This window comes from Zonotrichia albicollis, chromosome 2 (genome assembly GCF_047830755.1).
Source record: "Zonotrichia albicollis isolate bZonAlb1 chromosome 2, bZonAlb1.hap1, whole genome shotgun sequence".
NCBI lineage: Eukaryota > Metazoa > Chordata > Aves > Passeriformes > Passerellidae > Zonotrichia > Zonotrichia albicollis.
Window position 1 is genome coordinate 110696444 of NC_133820.1, and position 16742 is coordinate 110713185.

The 16742-nt window shown below is 37.4% G+C and overlaps 1 protein-coding gene across 6 annotated transcripts in view; it reads right to left on the reverse strand.

Moving 5' to 3' along the window:
- Window positions 1-14740, reverse strand: part of TMPRSS7 (transmembrane serine protease 7) — a 32823-nt gene extending 18083 nt beyond the window's left edge. The window contains exons 1-8 of one of the 6 annotated variants that reach the window (XM_074536021.1): window positions 14668-14740; window positions 10662-10850; window positions 9819-9949; window positions 7439-7506; window positions 6234-6427; window positions 5427-5465; window positions 1572-1800; window positions 152-282 (exon numbers count right to left, since the gene is read on the reverse strand). In XM_074536021.1, coding sequence (XP_074392122.1) covers window positions 152-282; window positions 1572-1800; window positions 5427-5465; window positions 6234-6427; window positions 7439-7506; window positions 9819-9949; window positions 10662-10850; window positions 14668-14725 — 1039 coding nt within the window. In that variant the 5' untranslated portion in view covers window positions 14726-14740. Of the gene's footprint in view, window positions 1-151; window positions 283-1571; window positions 1801-5426; window positions 5466-6233; window positions 6428-7438; window positions 7507-9818; window positions 9950-10661; window positions 13906-14667 lie in introns of those variants that run through there. The other 5 variants (XM_026796745.2, XM_026796744.2, XM_026796746.2 and 2 more) reach the window with 5 other exon arrangements.
- Between the last annotated feature and the right edge of the window lie 2002 nt (window positions 14741-16742).

Sequence of the window (16742 nt, forward strand, 5' to 3'; positions counted from 1 at the left end):
AGTAATACAGAGAAGGTGAAGGGGAGACAGGCACTTGTAAAAAGGAGAAACTCAGATACAGGAATAATTTTTCCATAGTCAGAAACATGACAGACACTTCAGAAGAAGAAACAATATAATAAACACACTTCCAAACACAGAACAAACTTACTTTCTTGTGTAATGACCTCAAAATAGCCATGGAATTCCTTTTGCTCCTTTACTTGTGCTGCCTTAAATATTACCAGCATGAGATTATTTGTGGACACAAGTGACACCAATGAATCAGCTGGTTCACAGGCTCTGAAGGGAAAGAAAGAAGAACAAATACATAATTAACACATTATTCTCACTCTACATAAATTTTCCACTGGTTCAGATCTTACCTCCTTCAAAGTCCAGTCAAATCTCCATGCTCTTGAACAAAAATATACCTGTTACAAGGGCAATTTAAAACTCAATACTGAAAATTCTTCTTACAAAAATGAAGGAAATTGCATGAAAATTAATATGGAATATTTCACTCTATGAGATGATGACTTCCAGCCTTCACTCCAAGTAAAAATGAGTGAAGGAAAAATTAACAAAAAGCTTGAAGAAAAATCTTATTTTATTAGACCAACAGTTTTATCTTCGTATTGGGGAGTAGGAAAGACAAGAAAGTTATTCTTCAAGTCAGAAATTAAGAACCTAAGCAAATCAAGTAGTCTCATTTAAAAAAAAAATTACTTTCCATATGCATTACTTAGCAGACATCTTCAGTCCTCTACAGATACTAACATGTAAGTGAGCACCATCCAAGTCAATTGGAGATACAGATTAGTATAGGAACAGCTCTCAAAAAGGACTGAAAAGTCAATGCTCTGGTTGTGAGGCTTATCCACAGACTGAAATGCCAGAGAACAGGTTTCAGAGGTGAAAATGCTGAGCATTTGTCTACTTCATGGAGATGGTGTTGTTTCCTTTTGACTTGCAGAGTCCTATGGAATTAATTATCAGGGATTTTAAAGAAAAAGTTCCTAAACAAACATAATGGATCATTAAAGAAAGAGAAGACCAAGAAAAAAGTGGTAGTTCGCATCCCTCAACCCATCACAGCTTCAAGTCAAGATTTTCATAACCCTCTAAACAAATAGAGCAGATAAAAAAAGCATTGAACTAGTGAGTGCCAGTTACGGAAAATCACAAGACTTAGTTTCAGAACTTCAGTGTTTATCTGAAAAGCACTAATCTTAATACAGAATAGCTTACTTAAGGGAGGAAATGTTGACATTCTCTTTCAGTCAGCATCTGTTTCCTGATAAGAAACAGAAACTTTTGCCCAGTAGTGCGCAAATTTTTCATAGTTCTGTAGCTAGGTGAAGATGCACTCCAGTTAAAAAAAAAAAAAGAGAAAAAACTGAAGAAAATTTTCCCTTTTATTAGCAAGATAACTTATCCAAGAAATTTTAATTTGTCAGGTGTTATGTGAGAAATACAAGAAGATCAGAACAATTTTAACAAAACCAAACTAACCAAAACATGAAGATGATAGGTCTTCAGAAAAAAACCCAAAAGTTGTCAATTAATTCTTAATAGAAATTTATACTCACCGGTAGAGTACCTTATCTTTGATTGGCATCAGAGAATCATAAATGGTGAGTGAGTCAGTGATGCAGTTATCTGCTTCAATCTGAAGGGATACTATGGAAAGACGGACAAGGTGGCCCACAGAGGCAATAAGCTTAAAATAGCAGATTGTTCCCTCTGAGGTAGCTTGGGTATCCAGAGGAAAGTGCTCATGTAGTTGGTCAGCATAGAGATCATACATGCAATTTGTTCCTGTGAAAATGTCACATTTTCAACACTGGACACAATCACTCCAAAACTACTAAATCCACATGGCATTAAAACAAAAAACCATAAAACTTGTGTGTTAAACCAAAGCAAATTATGTAGGCATATCTAACTTGGAAAGCAAAGTAATAATAGAATTATAGAGTGGTTTGGGTTGTAAGAGATCATCTAGTTCCAAACTCTCTGCCATGACAGGGGTACCTTCCACTCCACCAGGTTGTCCAGACCCCCAGCCAGCCTAGCCTCAGACACGTCCAAAGGGCATCTACAGCTTTTCTGGGCAGCCACCCTTACAGTAAAGAATTTTTTCTTACCCTAAACCCAAACTTATCCTTTTTCAGGTTAAAACCATTCCCCTTTCACCTTGTGAAGCCTCCCTTTCTGGCTGTTTGTGTCATTCACTGCTTTCATCTCAGATAAAACTCTGTGGTTCAAGAACAGTCTATTTATAACAAGTACAGAGCATGGCCAACAGTGCTGTTGCCAGGGTATTTTCTTGCAGGGTATTTGCACTAAAGCAGTGCCATTTTGTACAATTTGCAGTTAAAGTTCTGCAGAGTCTCTAGAGGATAAATTACTTAATTCTTCACTGGGACATACTCATCTACTTTCAAAGCATAAATGTACTGCTTGCCCCTACGGACATTAGGATATTTAAAATACATAAAACAAAATCAAAGGTAAATACAGTTGCATGTCTGTATGCCCCCAGCTTTTTTATTGATCAAATGTCAAGGTTCTCAATGTTTTATCATGACATGAACTTGAAGTGCTAGCAACAAATTCAGATTCACCAAGTCCTTTAGTTTGGAAAGGATGCTCAGAGTTTTCTTGCTCAACATTCTGCTCAAAGCAGAATCAAAATGAATTCAGACCAGGATTTTGTTTTGCCCAGTCCTGAAAATTTCTGCAGTGCTAGAAATCACCATTAGAAATGGAAACACTGGAAACAAATGGAAACAATGGAAATAAAAATTATGCAACTTCCCCTACACAACATTCATTTTAAGAAGGGTAAAAATTTGTGTCATAATTTAGACAAGGATAAGAAAAATATTAACCTATTTGCATCCAATTTTCCAATTAAGCTGGAACAACTGCAATTCCAAATAAAACATATTGAGGTCTTTATTTTAATTCAATATTGCAGTTAGCAGTCAGCAAAAAGCTTAGGGAATTTTTGTTTGGTCATGTCTAAAACTCTTAACATAGCTCTTTAAAAGGTGAGAAGGAATAAAAATGCAAATTAGGGAGAATAAGATCAAAAGTGAGTATTTGCCCTAATTTCTGCCTATTACAAACATAAGTCGCTTAAATAGTTACCATCATGGAACACCAATTAAGAGCACTGAGAAATTTTACTACCAATTGTTGACTCAAATTAAATGTTGACCTTTTAACCAGTAGCTAATCAAGACAGGAAGTGGCAGGCTTTGTCCAACTTCCACTTCTAAATTACAATCTTGAAACTACGATTGAATGTAACATGAAACTAATGCTATGAATGCTTATGAACAATCTGTAAGGGTCACATTCCATTTAAATGAATTGCAGTTAAAAGCTTTGTTTAAGTAATTGTTCTTCCTTGTTCTTATCTCTTCACAACAACATTATTTTTATAATTGTTATTTGTGCTTATCTAGTCACCCTTAGCAGAGCCAACCTTGATCATAATCTCTAAAATTATATGTAACTACCATTATTTCTACTAAGTAATTAACAATGGGATGAGGTCGCTGCTGCTATGGGGCACAGTCAAATTCAGACCTGACTCTAGAACTACAAGCAGTTGAAGCATGCTGGTTTGAAACCAAAGCTGGATAAAGTCTTTCACCAAGGATACCCAGCATAATCAGATATTATGGCAATGCAAGAACCTCACATCAGCTGGATGTCCACAAGTCCCTTCTCCAGCACCACTCTTCAATAAATCTGCACTCCATTCTGTGCCTGAACCAAACACTGGGTTCATCTCCATACTCAAAGTTAACTCCATTGCTCTCAAAATACAGCCTGCCAATGCTCATTCATTTTGTGCTGCTGCATGTTCACTTTTACCTCTGCATCATTTCCATAGTCCTAAACAGACACAGTCAAAGAACCCCAGCAAATAAAATTGTACCAGCATAAGATTCTCATGTACTGTGGCCATCCATGCTCTTTGTCCCCAGGAACTTCATTATATACCCACTCCACACTTCCCACAGATACCATCTGAAACCTGTGGGAACCTATACAAAGTCTCTGAAAGATGTCTAGAATATGGCAGGTCATCCTTCTCCCTTTGTGTAAAAGACACCATGTAAGTCCTACAAAGCCTTAGCAACAATATTTGTGTTGTGTTCTTAATTTCTTCTGTTTTAGGGGCTGCATTCTGGAATAAATTGGAACCACGTTCCAAGTGGGCTAACTTCTCCACCCTGGAACATGGAAGTGGGAAATGAAATTGCTACGCAAGTAAACACCAATACGTAAAACTCTTGATAGAAATAAAATGCACATTAATGAGATGTGATAGAAGCCAATATTGTTTTGCTTTGCAGTTTAAATTGGGAGGCTTATACAAATGAATGCTATAGCAAAGTTGACTTCACTTTTGAGAAATTATGGGCTGTTAGCCATATAAACATTGGACCATGCTCTGTGACCTGAAGTCTGCCTGTGGACCTCAGAACTAGCAGAGCTTGACTTGGCTGCATGGCAAAAGTAGTTGGATTTAAAAAAAAATATGCAAACTAAAACCTTTACAAGGTAACAGAAGTGAAAAATCACAGGTAGAAGTGCAACCAAATGTTTCAGGAAAGAAAAACATGAACATGGAAAGCTATAAAGCCCTTGAAAAACCAAAAAGTTGAGATTTCTCAAGATGAAGAGTCAGTCTGTGTCAAGTAGCAAGGGAGGCCAACACATCCCGAGCTGATTGATAACAGTTGGCCCAACAGAGTCTTAGCAGGTGTCCCCATCAGAGGTGCGGTACTATTGCTCAGCCTAGTAGCACCTTTTTTCTAGATACCTACTCCATGTACTATTGAAGGTAGATGTACTGTACTTTTGACCTGCTTATTCAGTGCTCTGCACACTGAAAAAGAACTCTTCTGGGAGGTTTACAAAATGAAACCAAGCAGGTGTACAATCAGTGTCTCCCACAACCCTGGCAAAACTCAACTGCCTAAAGTAATTACTGTTAGGGAATTCATTCAAAAGAATAACTCACCATTAACCTTGGAGAAAAGGGAGTTAAGGTGGATAAAGAATGGACAAAAGCATGGACAACACATGCTCTTTTTCAGCATATTAAATTCATTACTGTCCAGTTAAGAAAAGGTTAATCTGCTGGTCAACACAATGAATAGCAAGCACCTGATTTATGTGTTTACTGGTGACATTTACTATGTCACCAGGTACATCTAAAAATTTACCAGGCAGATTAAAGGTAGAGAGTTCCTGTGTTTGTAACATGCAAGACTCTTGGTCATCCTTTTAGTAAGTCAGGATTTAAATGCCAAGGCTGAATTTAGCCCTCTTAAATTAACACTGAACAGTATCTAAACTAAAAGCTTTGTTCTCCACCTCTCCTCTACAGGAAGCTGCCAAAAGGGCGAATTACCTACCTGCTCCTGTTGTTGACCAATAATCTGACCGAAGACCTGCTGCATAGAAAAAGAGTTGTGTGAGTCCTCTTGTTTGCCTGAAATCCAGAATTCAGGGTTTAATTCAATCACACCTCAGTCCTAACACTGAACACACAGGACAAAACACTTTTCTCAGTGAGAGGGTTTGCCATAGCCCCCTTTATTTCTGAAAATTCTGCAAGCAGCTTTGGAGGTGAGGCAAGAAGATACTGCATGGCAATTAAGCAATCAAAGTCAGTTGAAGGACTGAGATAGAGGTACCCTGAACGTCATTTTCTGGCTGATGCCCTTAGAATGGAAAGTCATTAAACATTTTGTAGCTTAATACATTAAATATGCTTGAATCACAGGTTGTGAGTTTGTTCCCCAGACAGGAATGGCACAAAAGTTATTTAGCAAATGGGCACCTTTTGTAATCTCTTCTTGAATCTTTCATTTTCAATGAAGTGATCCACCTTAACCCTTCATGTTTTTATGCTTTTAAAATCACAGACAAACCCAAATCTGCCTACAAAGGACTCCATTTTACCTTCTGACTATGAACATAACCACTCCCAATACAGGAAGTTTTGCAATCACTGCTTACAAGGACAATTTGCACCTTGATTTGACCTCAAATCTCATTTTTATTTTTCTTCACAGATTTTTTCCTCTATTACAATTTTAGTAATAGAAGCTAGAGATGTAGGATCAAGATTTTAGTTTATAGAGTTTTCTACTCCAAAATAAAAAATATTTGCTTAATGAAGTATTTCGTCAAGGATATGGATGTGTTCTACTACTAACCACTTAGGACAATGGAATCCATGTCGACTGCAAGGCCCTGAAGACTTCCCACCGAAGTCCGGTTGATGATACTTGTCTGAATGGAATCCTTTAAAATGGCAGCCACACAATCCTCACACAGCACTTGCCCCTTCGCCTGTGGTACCACAAATACGATCCAGAAATGAATAAGAAGGCCTCCATTGTTGTTGTTACTGAAATAAAAAGCTCAGGTTATCACCCTGTTGGAAGTCCTCTGAAGACTAGACTCTTAGCCCAAGCTTCTGAAGCATAAATTCAGAAGTGCATGGCTCATTTCCATATTTTATAATTACTTTAACCCAGTGAATGCATATTTTACCCTAAAGAAACAAATAAACAAACACAACAAATCTCAAAACACGAAAACACGCTCTTCACATCCAGTTGGCAATATTCAGTAGGCTGATTTCCTGAGGGTCCCTAACTATGGAGATTCTATGGAAATCACATTGTCTCCACATGAATTAGAGCTAGACTATTTCCTAAAGATCAAAACATAAATAGTAGAACACAAACAGTAGAATTATTATCTCCAGAGTATGTATTTCACCCTGCACAGTGTGTTGCAGTATGTAGGAAATGATTCCTATTTAGGTAACACATTAGAGGCCATGTATGATCACACTAATCTCTACCTCCTTGGTGGGGAGAAAGACCTTTAAATCAAACACAGCCCAAAAACCACCAGTTTCTGAAGCAAAAATGTATTTGGTTCTGGATGATTGAAACTAACTAAACTTCTAACATTTGCTGCAAACATGAATATTAGAGTAAGAATACTTTAGTGCATAGATTTCCTTCATCTTAAGTAGAAAATGCTTTTATTCCAGTAACATTACTCACAAAATATGTGCGATTTAATCAATAACACAGAGTCGTGCTCCATCAGTATGTTTAAGTGGTTAAACTTCTACATGAGCCAAAGGATTACCAAACCTCTTAATTGACATTGTTTCTGTTCATCTTGCATTGTATTTTTTTTCAGACAAGGAACTGTTTGTATGACTTTAGTTTGACCTTACTTTTGTTAAGTGAATTGGTATAGGTTATAAACCTATTTTGCTATCAGTTCAAGTACATAGAAAAGACATTGAATTATAACTATTAAAAATAAGCTTGTTTTGTGGGCTTATTACATTATCTACTGCCCAGCAGAAATGCAATTACTTTAACCACAGTTTTACCTGACTTCTGAGACAGTGGACTGTTTGTAAAATTTGGAGAAAGAAGAAGTTGTGTAAACCAAGTTCATCTGAAAGACAAAGTATAAAGATTTAGCATTCTGAAAACCAGTTACCCCTAGAGATGCTATATACCTAGGCTTTTCTAGGAGCAACCTATTTTCCACCAAGATTATGCAACATGCACACACTTCCAGACATATATCAGCCAAGCTAGGCAGAGGAGAAGATGAACAGACCATCTCTTCTATGCATCTGTAATAAATCCAGTATTCCTAGGAAACATCAAATCTTCTGCCTATGGCCAGTTGGTATATACAATAATGCTCTTTCCATATAAATGAATTTTGACAACAATGCATATCCTTCACCCAGAAAATCCCAAACACAGAGAGCATCCCTATCCTGATGCTAAAACTTAAGGCCAAACTTCAAAAAATGTGCACACACTCACAACACTTTTTTTGGTGTTGTTACTAAGGTGCAGTGAACAGCACATACCAGAGCTTTTCCCACAGAATCATAGAAAGACTGAGATAGGAAAAGGCCCCTGGAGAGCATCTAGTACAATCCCACTGCTCAAAGTAGGGTTGACTATACCACATTGCTCAGGGCCATTTCCAGTTTTACCCTTAAGAATGGAGACTCCACACCTTCCCTGGATGAGAACCCCAGTGCTTGATTCCACTCACAGCTAAGGAATTATTCTTTTTTTAATGTGCCCATGGAATTTTTTGCACTTTGATTCCTTTGTGTCTATTTTCTTCATCAACAGCTTAGTATTAATATATTTCTTTCCAATAACACAGTGTAAAACGTGGAGAAGCAAAATCTCTCCCTGTTCCCTGCCAAAGGACTGTCTTTGGGCAAAGCAAGCTCCTGATTCTCCCTGTTGCTGGGCTGTGATAATACTGGTGTGACAACTTTCCTCTCCCCATCCTGTTCAAAGCCACAAGGTGGCATGTATCTCAAGCTGTTCGGACCTCACTCTGCTGCTTTATGATTAAAACTAATGTGCAAAGGACTATGACACAGAATATTGCAAACACTGTAAAAATCACATCCATATTAACCCCTAACCTTCATCATTTGAAACAGGAAGTTTAAACAATAATTTCAAGGGCCTAAAAAAGGTGGGTAGAGCTCAATTTTGCTCTAGATTAAGGTACAAGAGATTTTATGTATTACTGCTACTATCAAATGGAAAGAATCTATCTTGAGAGGTTTTTTTACCACCACTTGGGGTCTCTGGGTCAGAAGCCAGTAACAAAAGGGTTTTGAGGACAACAAACAAAATCCCAAATCCCCCACTTCCCTACTAACAATTTTAGTCAACACTTAAGTTTGCCAGTTTCAGCAATGCAAAATCCATTGATAAGTTCAGGCAAAGCTCACAGATAAAAAATAAATTCCAAGTAATGTTAAATTAGGAGGTGGGAACACTGGCAGCTCAACACCTTCTCTCTGGTGTCTCTCTCCACTATGTATGATATGGGCAGGACAAGAGCAAGACACAAGAAATACAGGACATTCGAGCTGCTCCATGGATAGCAGGGAAAGGTGATGCCCTGCACTGGTTATCTGAAAGATCTTCAACGATTAATATGCAGGACTTGGAAAGAGCTGGAAAACAGGAACATTAGTTCACATTATAAGGTGACAAAAACTTAGTAATTATTGAAAAATTTCTTGGTTTCATCTAACATTTTTGTTGTTGTTGTTGTTGGTTTTGTTTAGTAGTTTTCATACAGTCGCTTGAATCCTTATGTGGATAGCATTTCTGGCAAAAATGTATTTTTTCTGCCTACACCAAATGTATTTAAAGTCAAATTCCCTTTTAACCAAGATTCCCCCTCATCCCTTTCTTCCCACTGTAGAGCAGCTATTGATCCAGAGTTCTATTTTTGCTTTGACTGACACAAGGTATTTGGGAAGTATAATAGTCTTTAGAATACCTAGTATTAGAAGGAAATGTAAATTTCTGTCTGAAATATGTTTGTGATCCCTAGGGTAAATATGGATGTTTTAAGGCAGAAGATACCAGTGTAAATGCAAAAAATTTTAAAATTTTTTCTGTTTGATGTTTCAAAGGTGGCCACTGAGTTTAAGGACTTTTGTAGAATTTTAGTCCCAGGTCATAATTTATGGGTGAAAGTATGGAAAATTTTAAGTCAAATGTAAAAACCAGATCCATTCAGAACTGTTTGTGATTAACAAGCTGAAAGCAGTTAGTTCCTTCATACCTCCAGACAGTCACCGCTTGCACATAATCCTCCGAGAGGGAAGGGGTAGAAGAACACCACAGCAGCCTCAATGGTATCTAAACATCCCTTGTCCACAGTTCTGATCTTTTTCTGCTAACCAAGCAGCCCACCCATCTTACCACATGCTGTACAGTCTGTGCCATAGAGAGGAATTCCTTGGATTCTTTCTGCCTATATTCTGGACGAAACTCTATATTGGCAACACGAAACAGTCCAACAAAATACAATGCATCTTTGTTTTCTGCCTGAACTGCAAGAAACAAAGAAGACAGCCTTTTTTAAATAACAATGAAGGTTTTTTATTAAATTCTAAACCAAATTAATCAGTTTGGCCTAATCAACTTTGTAGTTTGAAACAACTACCCAAAGAACACTACACTTTTATAGCCAAACGGTTCTAGATGTGTACCAAATTATGGTTAATGAGCTCCTGTTATCTACACAAAAGATAAGACACCACCATACAAACAAGCCAGCACAACTGAAGGCAGTATCAACATCCAGGTTCTGGGGCATCTCTAAGGTATCTTAGGCAGTATTAGTATCAGAGGCCTAAAGAGGAAAGCATAGCTTTTAATGCTTAATTACACACAAATTTAATTTACTCCCCTTTTACTTTCTTAAATCCATTCTGAAAAAGAATGTACTTATCTGAACTTCAGAAGGCCAATGGAAGGCAAAATTTCTGAGGAATCAAGCTCATAAAAACCTGTCATGTCTGTGCAAATCAGCTTGCACATTAAAATGTTTTTCATACCCCTGAAATAAAATCACGCTCCCTAAAGCCAGTTTTTCTTATTACTTGTTAAGTCTTAGCAAACACAAAAGTTTTTCAGACACCATTTTAAAATTTCCATGTTTACTTTAGAAACAGCCCTCAGGACAACTGAGATCCTAAAGTCATCTGAAAGTACTATTGGCAATAATGATATATGGAGTTGCATGAACTTTCAGCAACTCACCAATAAACAGCCACAGTAATGTCCATGTTACAACTCCTAAAATGAATAGAATGAGGGTAAAGAGAATTATTTTGTTTTGAAAATTCCATAGCAACTTATCTTTTTTCTTCAATTTGTCATGCTTTTTCCTTGCCAGAATCCTCTTTGCCAACTTGTCTTCTGCAGATACCATTTGGACTGAAATGTTGGCTGCCTAAAATAAGGTGAAAGACAACAGAAATCGTGGAATGTTTCTAGCAGGAATTTACTGATCAACAAATCTCAACCAATTTGTTCCTCAGAGAAAAGTCTCTACTTCCTTCAGGCTGTGGAGCAGTGGCTACGGACAGGCTCTTTCTGCATATCTGGCTCCCTCTGACAAGTTAACTCCAGTGAACATGAGAGCACAGCGCAGTCTTGCTGAGATGGGACCTGCACAAAATCATCACCTGGATATCCAAATGCTTCACAGTTTATTTTGAACTACAGTCTCAAATTTTCTAAGCTGGATCCAAAATATGTCCTGATCATCTCATCTAGGTACAAAAGAATACATGACCATTTCTATATTTGCAGGAGTAGTTTCCACTTCCTATAAGGTATCTACATCTTGTCTGTTCTGGAAAGCCCATTTGTATCAGACACCACCACCATGCCTCAGGCATTTTCCTCTGCAAATCAACACATTTAAGCAGATAAAAAATGTTTCTCAGTTGCTGTAGGCACAGCAAGAGCTGCCTGAAAAGTCTCTTGCACTTCATAGAAGTCTGTCTTTAAGGTATCTCCTGTCACAGTCAAATTGTTTGTTGTGAGATCAGCTAGAGGTTCAATCACATTTCTCAAGTCAATTCATTGTCTCATCTCTTCAGAGTTTAGCTGGCAAATTCCTGGACCACTCAGAACATTACTGACCATGTGTACTAGATATGAATACTGTTTTAGCTGTTACACCCAGCTGCACCAGAATAAAATTACAAGAAAAACAAAAACCAAAACTCCCACAACAAAACTCCAACAAACCAAAACCCACCACGCATTTCCTCCTTACATAAAAATTATAGCATAAGTTAGATAATATTGCTACATAAACAAGGAGCATTCACGAAAAATACTCTAAAAACATGTTGATGCCAGTGAGAAAGAGGCTCTGAAGGAGTGGCTTTAGGTAGCTGTGTCTTGTCCATGACTGGAGGTGTTGACAAATACCAGTCAGCAATCAGCAGCAAGGGTTTCAGTGCACAGTCTTTTATAAAGCACAAAACAGTCTTAGACAAAATGACGTGGCTCAGGAGCTCATATGAAGATAATCTTCATATTTAATATGAAGAATAAACTGAACTTCATCAAGATGAAGACCAAAACAAATAGGTTTTTTCTCTTGGTTTTGGAACAGCAAGATTCATTTAAATGGCATCTTCAAAGCCTGTCTCCCTCGTCTCACAGCTGATTTATGCCACTCAGAGGCCTCTCTAAGTGGTACATCATTTTTAAGCAGTGCAAATCAAAAAGCTCTGACAATGTCCTGGTCTGTGACCATAACTGGTCTATGATTTGCTCAAGATGCTGACAGCCTCACTCTGAGGGACAAACTGCTGTCCAATCACCTATCTCCTTCTGTGCTCACACAAAAACACACCAAGGAATTCACACTCACTCTAGAAGATACACACTGCCCCTGTCTTGGGGAGGTCTACCTATTCCCTGTGCTCAGTAGGCCTCTGCAGAGCTACAGCAGGTAGATGATGAGGAGAAAGTGTGCAACAAGGTGCTCACCCATTTACCAGCATTGCATTGTTTGAAGCCTCTCAGAAAGTACCCTGGCAAAGAGTGAGTGATCTGTTGTTGACTAAAATGTGTGGACACAACTGTAATTTTTCATCCATACAAATTATATTACACTTGATGAGAAAGAAGACCATGAAAGTCAGGAAACAACCAGCTGAGAATTTCACTCTTCAGTTTTCAGTGTGGGATGCCAAATTTAATACAGTGGCTACAAAAACTCTGTGCTGATGCAGCTTGACACACAGGAAATGACAAGCACAACTGCCAGCAATTTGCAAAAGGGGTTGTGAAATAACCTACAATAAATGCTTCTTTCCTTTTGTTCAACAGTAGAAGATGCCCATCTGTGTTTTGGGCCAATCAGGATATGGGAGATGTTGATTATCCAGAGTGATTCCAGGGGAAGATCACAGAGGTAGGGAGCTGGAGGATATGATGTATAGCAAAAAGCTGAGAGCCTTAGGGTTGCTTATCGGGAGACAAAAAGGCAAATACAGAGTGAGTAAATCTAATTCTAGATATCCATTTCTGAAGTGGGCTATGGAGAAGGCAGAGCCCCACTTTCCTCACAGGTGCATAATGAAGAGAGAACCACAACAGCCACACACAGCAGCAGGGGACATTCTAGCTGCACTGTGGGAGAGGGAAGAATGTCTTCCACCACAAAGGCCATGCACCTGGGCCATGCCCAGAGAGGTCAGGGAACCCCCACGCCTGGAGTTATTCAAACCTCAGAGGATCAATGTTCCAAGAAATCTGTCTTTGTTTTGAAGTTATCCCTGTTCTTAAAAAACATTAAAAACATGTAGAAGTCTTCACCAACGTATTTTTGACACGTTTCTCTGATATTATGCACTAGTAATACTATCAACAAGAGACCTCTGTATATCCTCAGAGGAAGCCTAAGAAATATCCCCACAACTATCCTGCTGGCCCCATAGTCAAATGCAACAGATAGCAATCTTTGATCTCAGAGTGGAGGATGTTCTAAAAGGAGAAGAAAACATGGCAATAATTAATAACAAGTAGAAGTAAAAGACTAAGTATGACCCTCTACAGTTTCCTCAAACAAAATCTTTAAACACAGTATGGGAACATTTCAGATTCATGTCTTCTATCTAGGTAATTAACTGCTCTTGTTTTGTGTGCTCTCCACTTGATGTACCCATCTTCTTTATTTTTTACAAATTTTATTGAGTCTGTTTAAGGATGAAAATGAATATTTGTTTAAAGCTCTGGATTGTCACAAAGTTCCTTTATACTCTTAGGTGTTCAGTAGGCCAGCTGGAGGCAGTTCAAGGAATGCTGAGTTCTGACATCTGAAATTTCATCAAGAAATGAAATTTCGTTTCTTTCATTTTCATCAAGATTCTCACAATAATATTTTATATTAATGTTTTCCCATGTAACTCCTTTTTGTGGCTTTAGATCTAAACAGACAGATTTATTATTAAAAATTAAATCTTGTCAAGTATTGTTAAAAATTACTCAAAACTGACATCACTGGATATATAAGTGGGCACTTGAAACAACTGATATCTTCATTTCATCTACTCTAATCCTCATCTTATGTTTTTTTAAAAAAGCAATTCATGTATCAAGCTTTCCATGACAAAATTCTCTGTTTCATGGGATTCATAGGAATATTGAAAGCTGTGTGCTACATTATCAATATTTTCATAGTTTTTATTAATTTACCATAAACCTTTTGCAGTAAGGAAAGCAACAGCAAAGTTAAGCTGCTCCCTTCCCTCAGTAAGGACCCTAATTCTCAATCCAGTTTTCCTCTACTGCAACTTAGTTCTTGTATTCTAGAACTGCTTTCCAGCTAACATTGCAATTTGACCATCACCATACACCAAATTATATAATTACATCCTTTTCATGAGTTAGCACTCATACAACAATCCCCTTCTCTATCTTCTCTGGGAAAAGCAAAACACTTTGCCTCCTTTAATGTTGCCTTTCTTGCCTAGAAGTTAACTTTTCTTGAAAAAAAATGCTGCATGACACCAATATAAGCTTTTATGTTGTCACACTGTCATGTACATTATTTCATGTGTCTGAAAATATATAATATTAGCAATCCAGGGATAAACACATCTTAACATTTTCAGACTGAGCTATAAACCAGAAAATTATACCAAATCTAACCATCATATTAAATTTAATACTTGACAATTATATCACAAGACATCTAATAATGTCAAACAGCATAGAAAATCAAGAATGTTTAAGTCACCTACTTCATTTACTTCATCTTCAGGTTTAGTTGTTTGGGGATCATTTTTTTCATCCATTTCAGCAGAATTAATTTTATGACTTGTCCAAGCTGAGAAAGAGCCTTACACCTTTCCTCAGGCACCCTTTCTGCTTGTGAAGCTGAAGACAGCTAATTGCAAGGTCCAGGACCAAAAGAGGCATCAATTTACTTCAATGAGTATCCAATTGTAATCTCATCTGCCCTACTGCACCTTTGCAAATGTTAGAAGACTGCTATCATGTAACTTCAGGCTTTTCATGGTCTTTATAAAGCTGAAATAATAAAATACAAAACTGCAGTGCTAAAATCTATACATTACTGATCCTCATGGGTCCTTCCCAATTCAACCTCTTCTATGATTCTGTGAAAACGTCAAAATATTACTTACATGAACGAGAAAAGCAGCACGCAAAATGTAAAAGTGAGAGCAAAAACATGCTAAAATAAGGAAAATAAAGGTAAGCACCCTAAGTAATAGTGTTGAAAATTGCAGATAACAGCAGCAAATCAAGTTGAGCATTTGGACTATCTTCTAAAATTTTGTAATGTACACTGTTAAACACTCAAATTTGCGTCTTTTATTGTAACTGAAAAATAAACTGCTCCAGGCAACTTACTTCATAGTATTAAAATAGATCAGGCTTCAAACTGAGAATACTTTTTGTAATCAGATGCAGGAAGTCACTTGTATTATAACAGTTTCATCCTATTGTCTTTGTTAATTAAATATTTATAGAGGATGTAACCCAGTACTTTTCTCAGTGGATACTAAGTATAGAGCTGTCCTTCCTTTTAAGTGATTAACAATCTCAATGTCTTCCTTAAGTCAACTGCAGAAATTGTACAGGGGATATACAATTATTATTTTAAAAATAACCCTTCTTTTAATTTATCTTTGAAGATATATTTTTAAAAAAGCACTACAATAGAAAAGATGTACTTATTAAGCTCTGGGCTGTATTAAAGCTTAGCAGCATAGGAAAGTGTATCCATGTATTCCATATTACTATGCTTAATTGCTTCAAAGTCCCTTTTTTTTACTTTTTTGTTTGTTTGCTTTTGTTTTTATTTGGTTATGCTTAACTTTTAGGGGCTACTCTGGTCTCAAGGTGTTCATGTAACTCCCCAAAGTCTCCCACTCCCCCATGCACAGGGAGTTACTATGCTGTAAGTGCTATTTCAGAAGCTAGTCCATGGATTGAAACAGCATTGACAAGTAAGTCCCCATCCCCCTGCACTACTTGTGGTTTGGGAGATGAAAGGGTGTGGGTAAGCTTCTGCTTAGTGTACCTGGGAAAGCAGGGAGGCACAATGTTGTTTTAATGTTTGCCTTGTAGATTCTCACTATCCACATTAATACTTCAATTTCTCTTTGAATATACAATAAATTAAGTAAATTTTCCCCAAACTGAGTTTATTTTGCCTGTGACAATATTTGGCAAAAAATCTCCCTGTCTTCATCAGAAAACATTATCCCTCCTTCCTGTTCCTCCCATTTTCTCCCCTGATCCTGCTGAGGAAAGGAGGTAGGGGCTGAGCAGCTGGATGAGAGTTTGGCTGACAGCCATGGCTAAATCATGACATTGTTGCATTACCTAGTACATACTTTCACCTCCTCTCCTTTTAAAAAGCACGGGTTTGAGTTTTGTTCATGATATCTTTACTTTGAAACAGAATGCACTCAATATAAAGAGAATGACAAACTGAAATGAAACATGAGACACATTAGAAATAAAACCATCTTACAAAAGGGAGCACTGTTGTTTGCTTCTGTTTAATTAATTGCATATTCCCTGTATAAAAAAAGAAGTATGAAGATTAAAAAAAATTAAAATTCAATAGACTTCTCAGATCATTCACACACTGACCAAAACACTTGTTTTCACTCACATCATTTGCACTTAGGGGAGTAACTTCCTCATGCACATCTGTTTGGCAGCCTTTCTTTTTCCCGTCTCATCAAGACCCTCTCACAACCAGGGCAGTTTGACATTCTAATTTGTGACCTCCCATGATGGGGAAAAAAAAGGATAGTGAAGAAAAGATAATTGGAT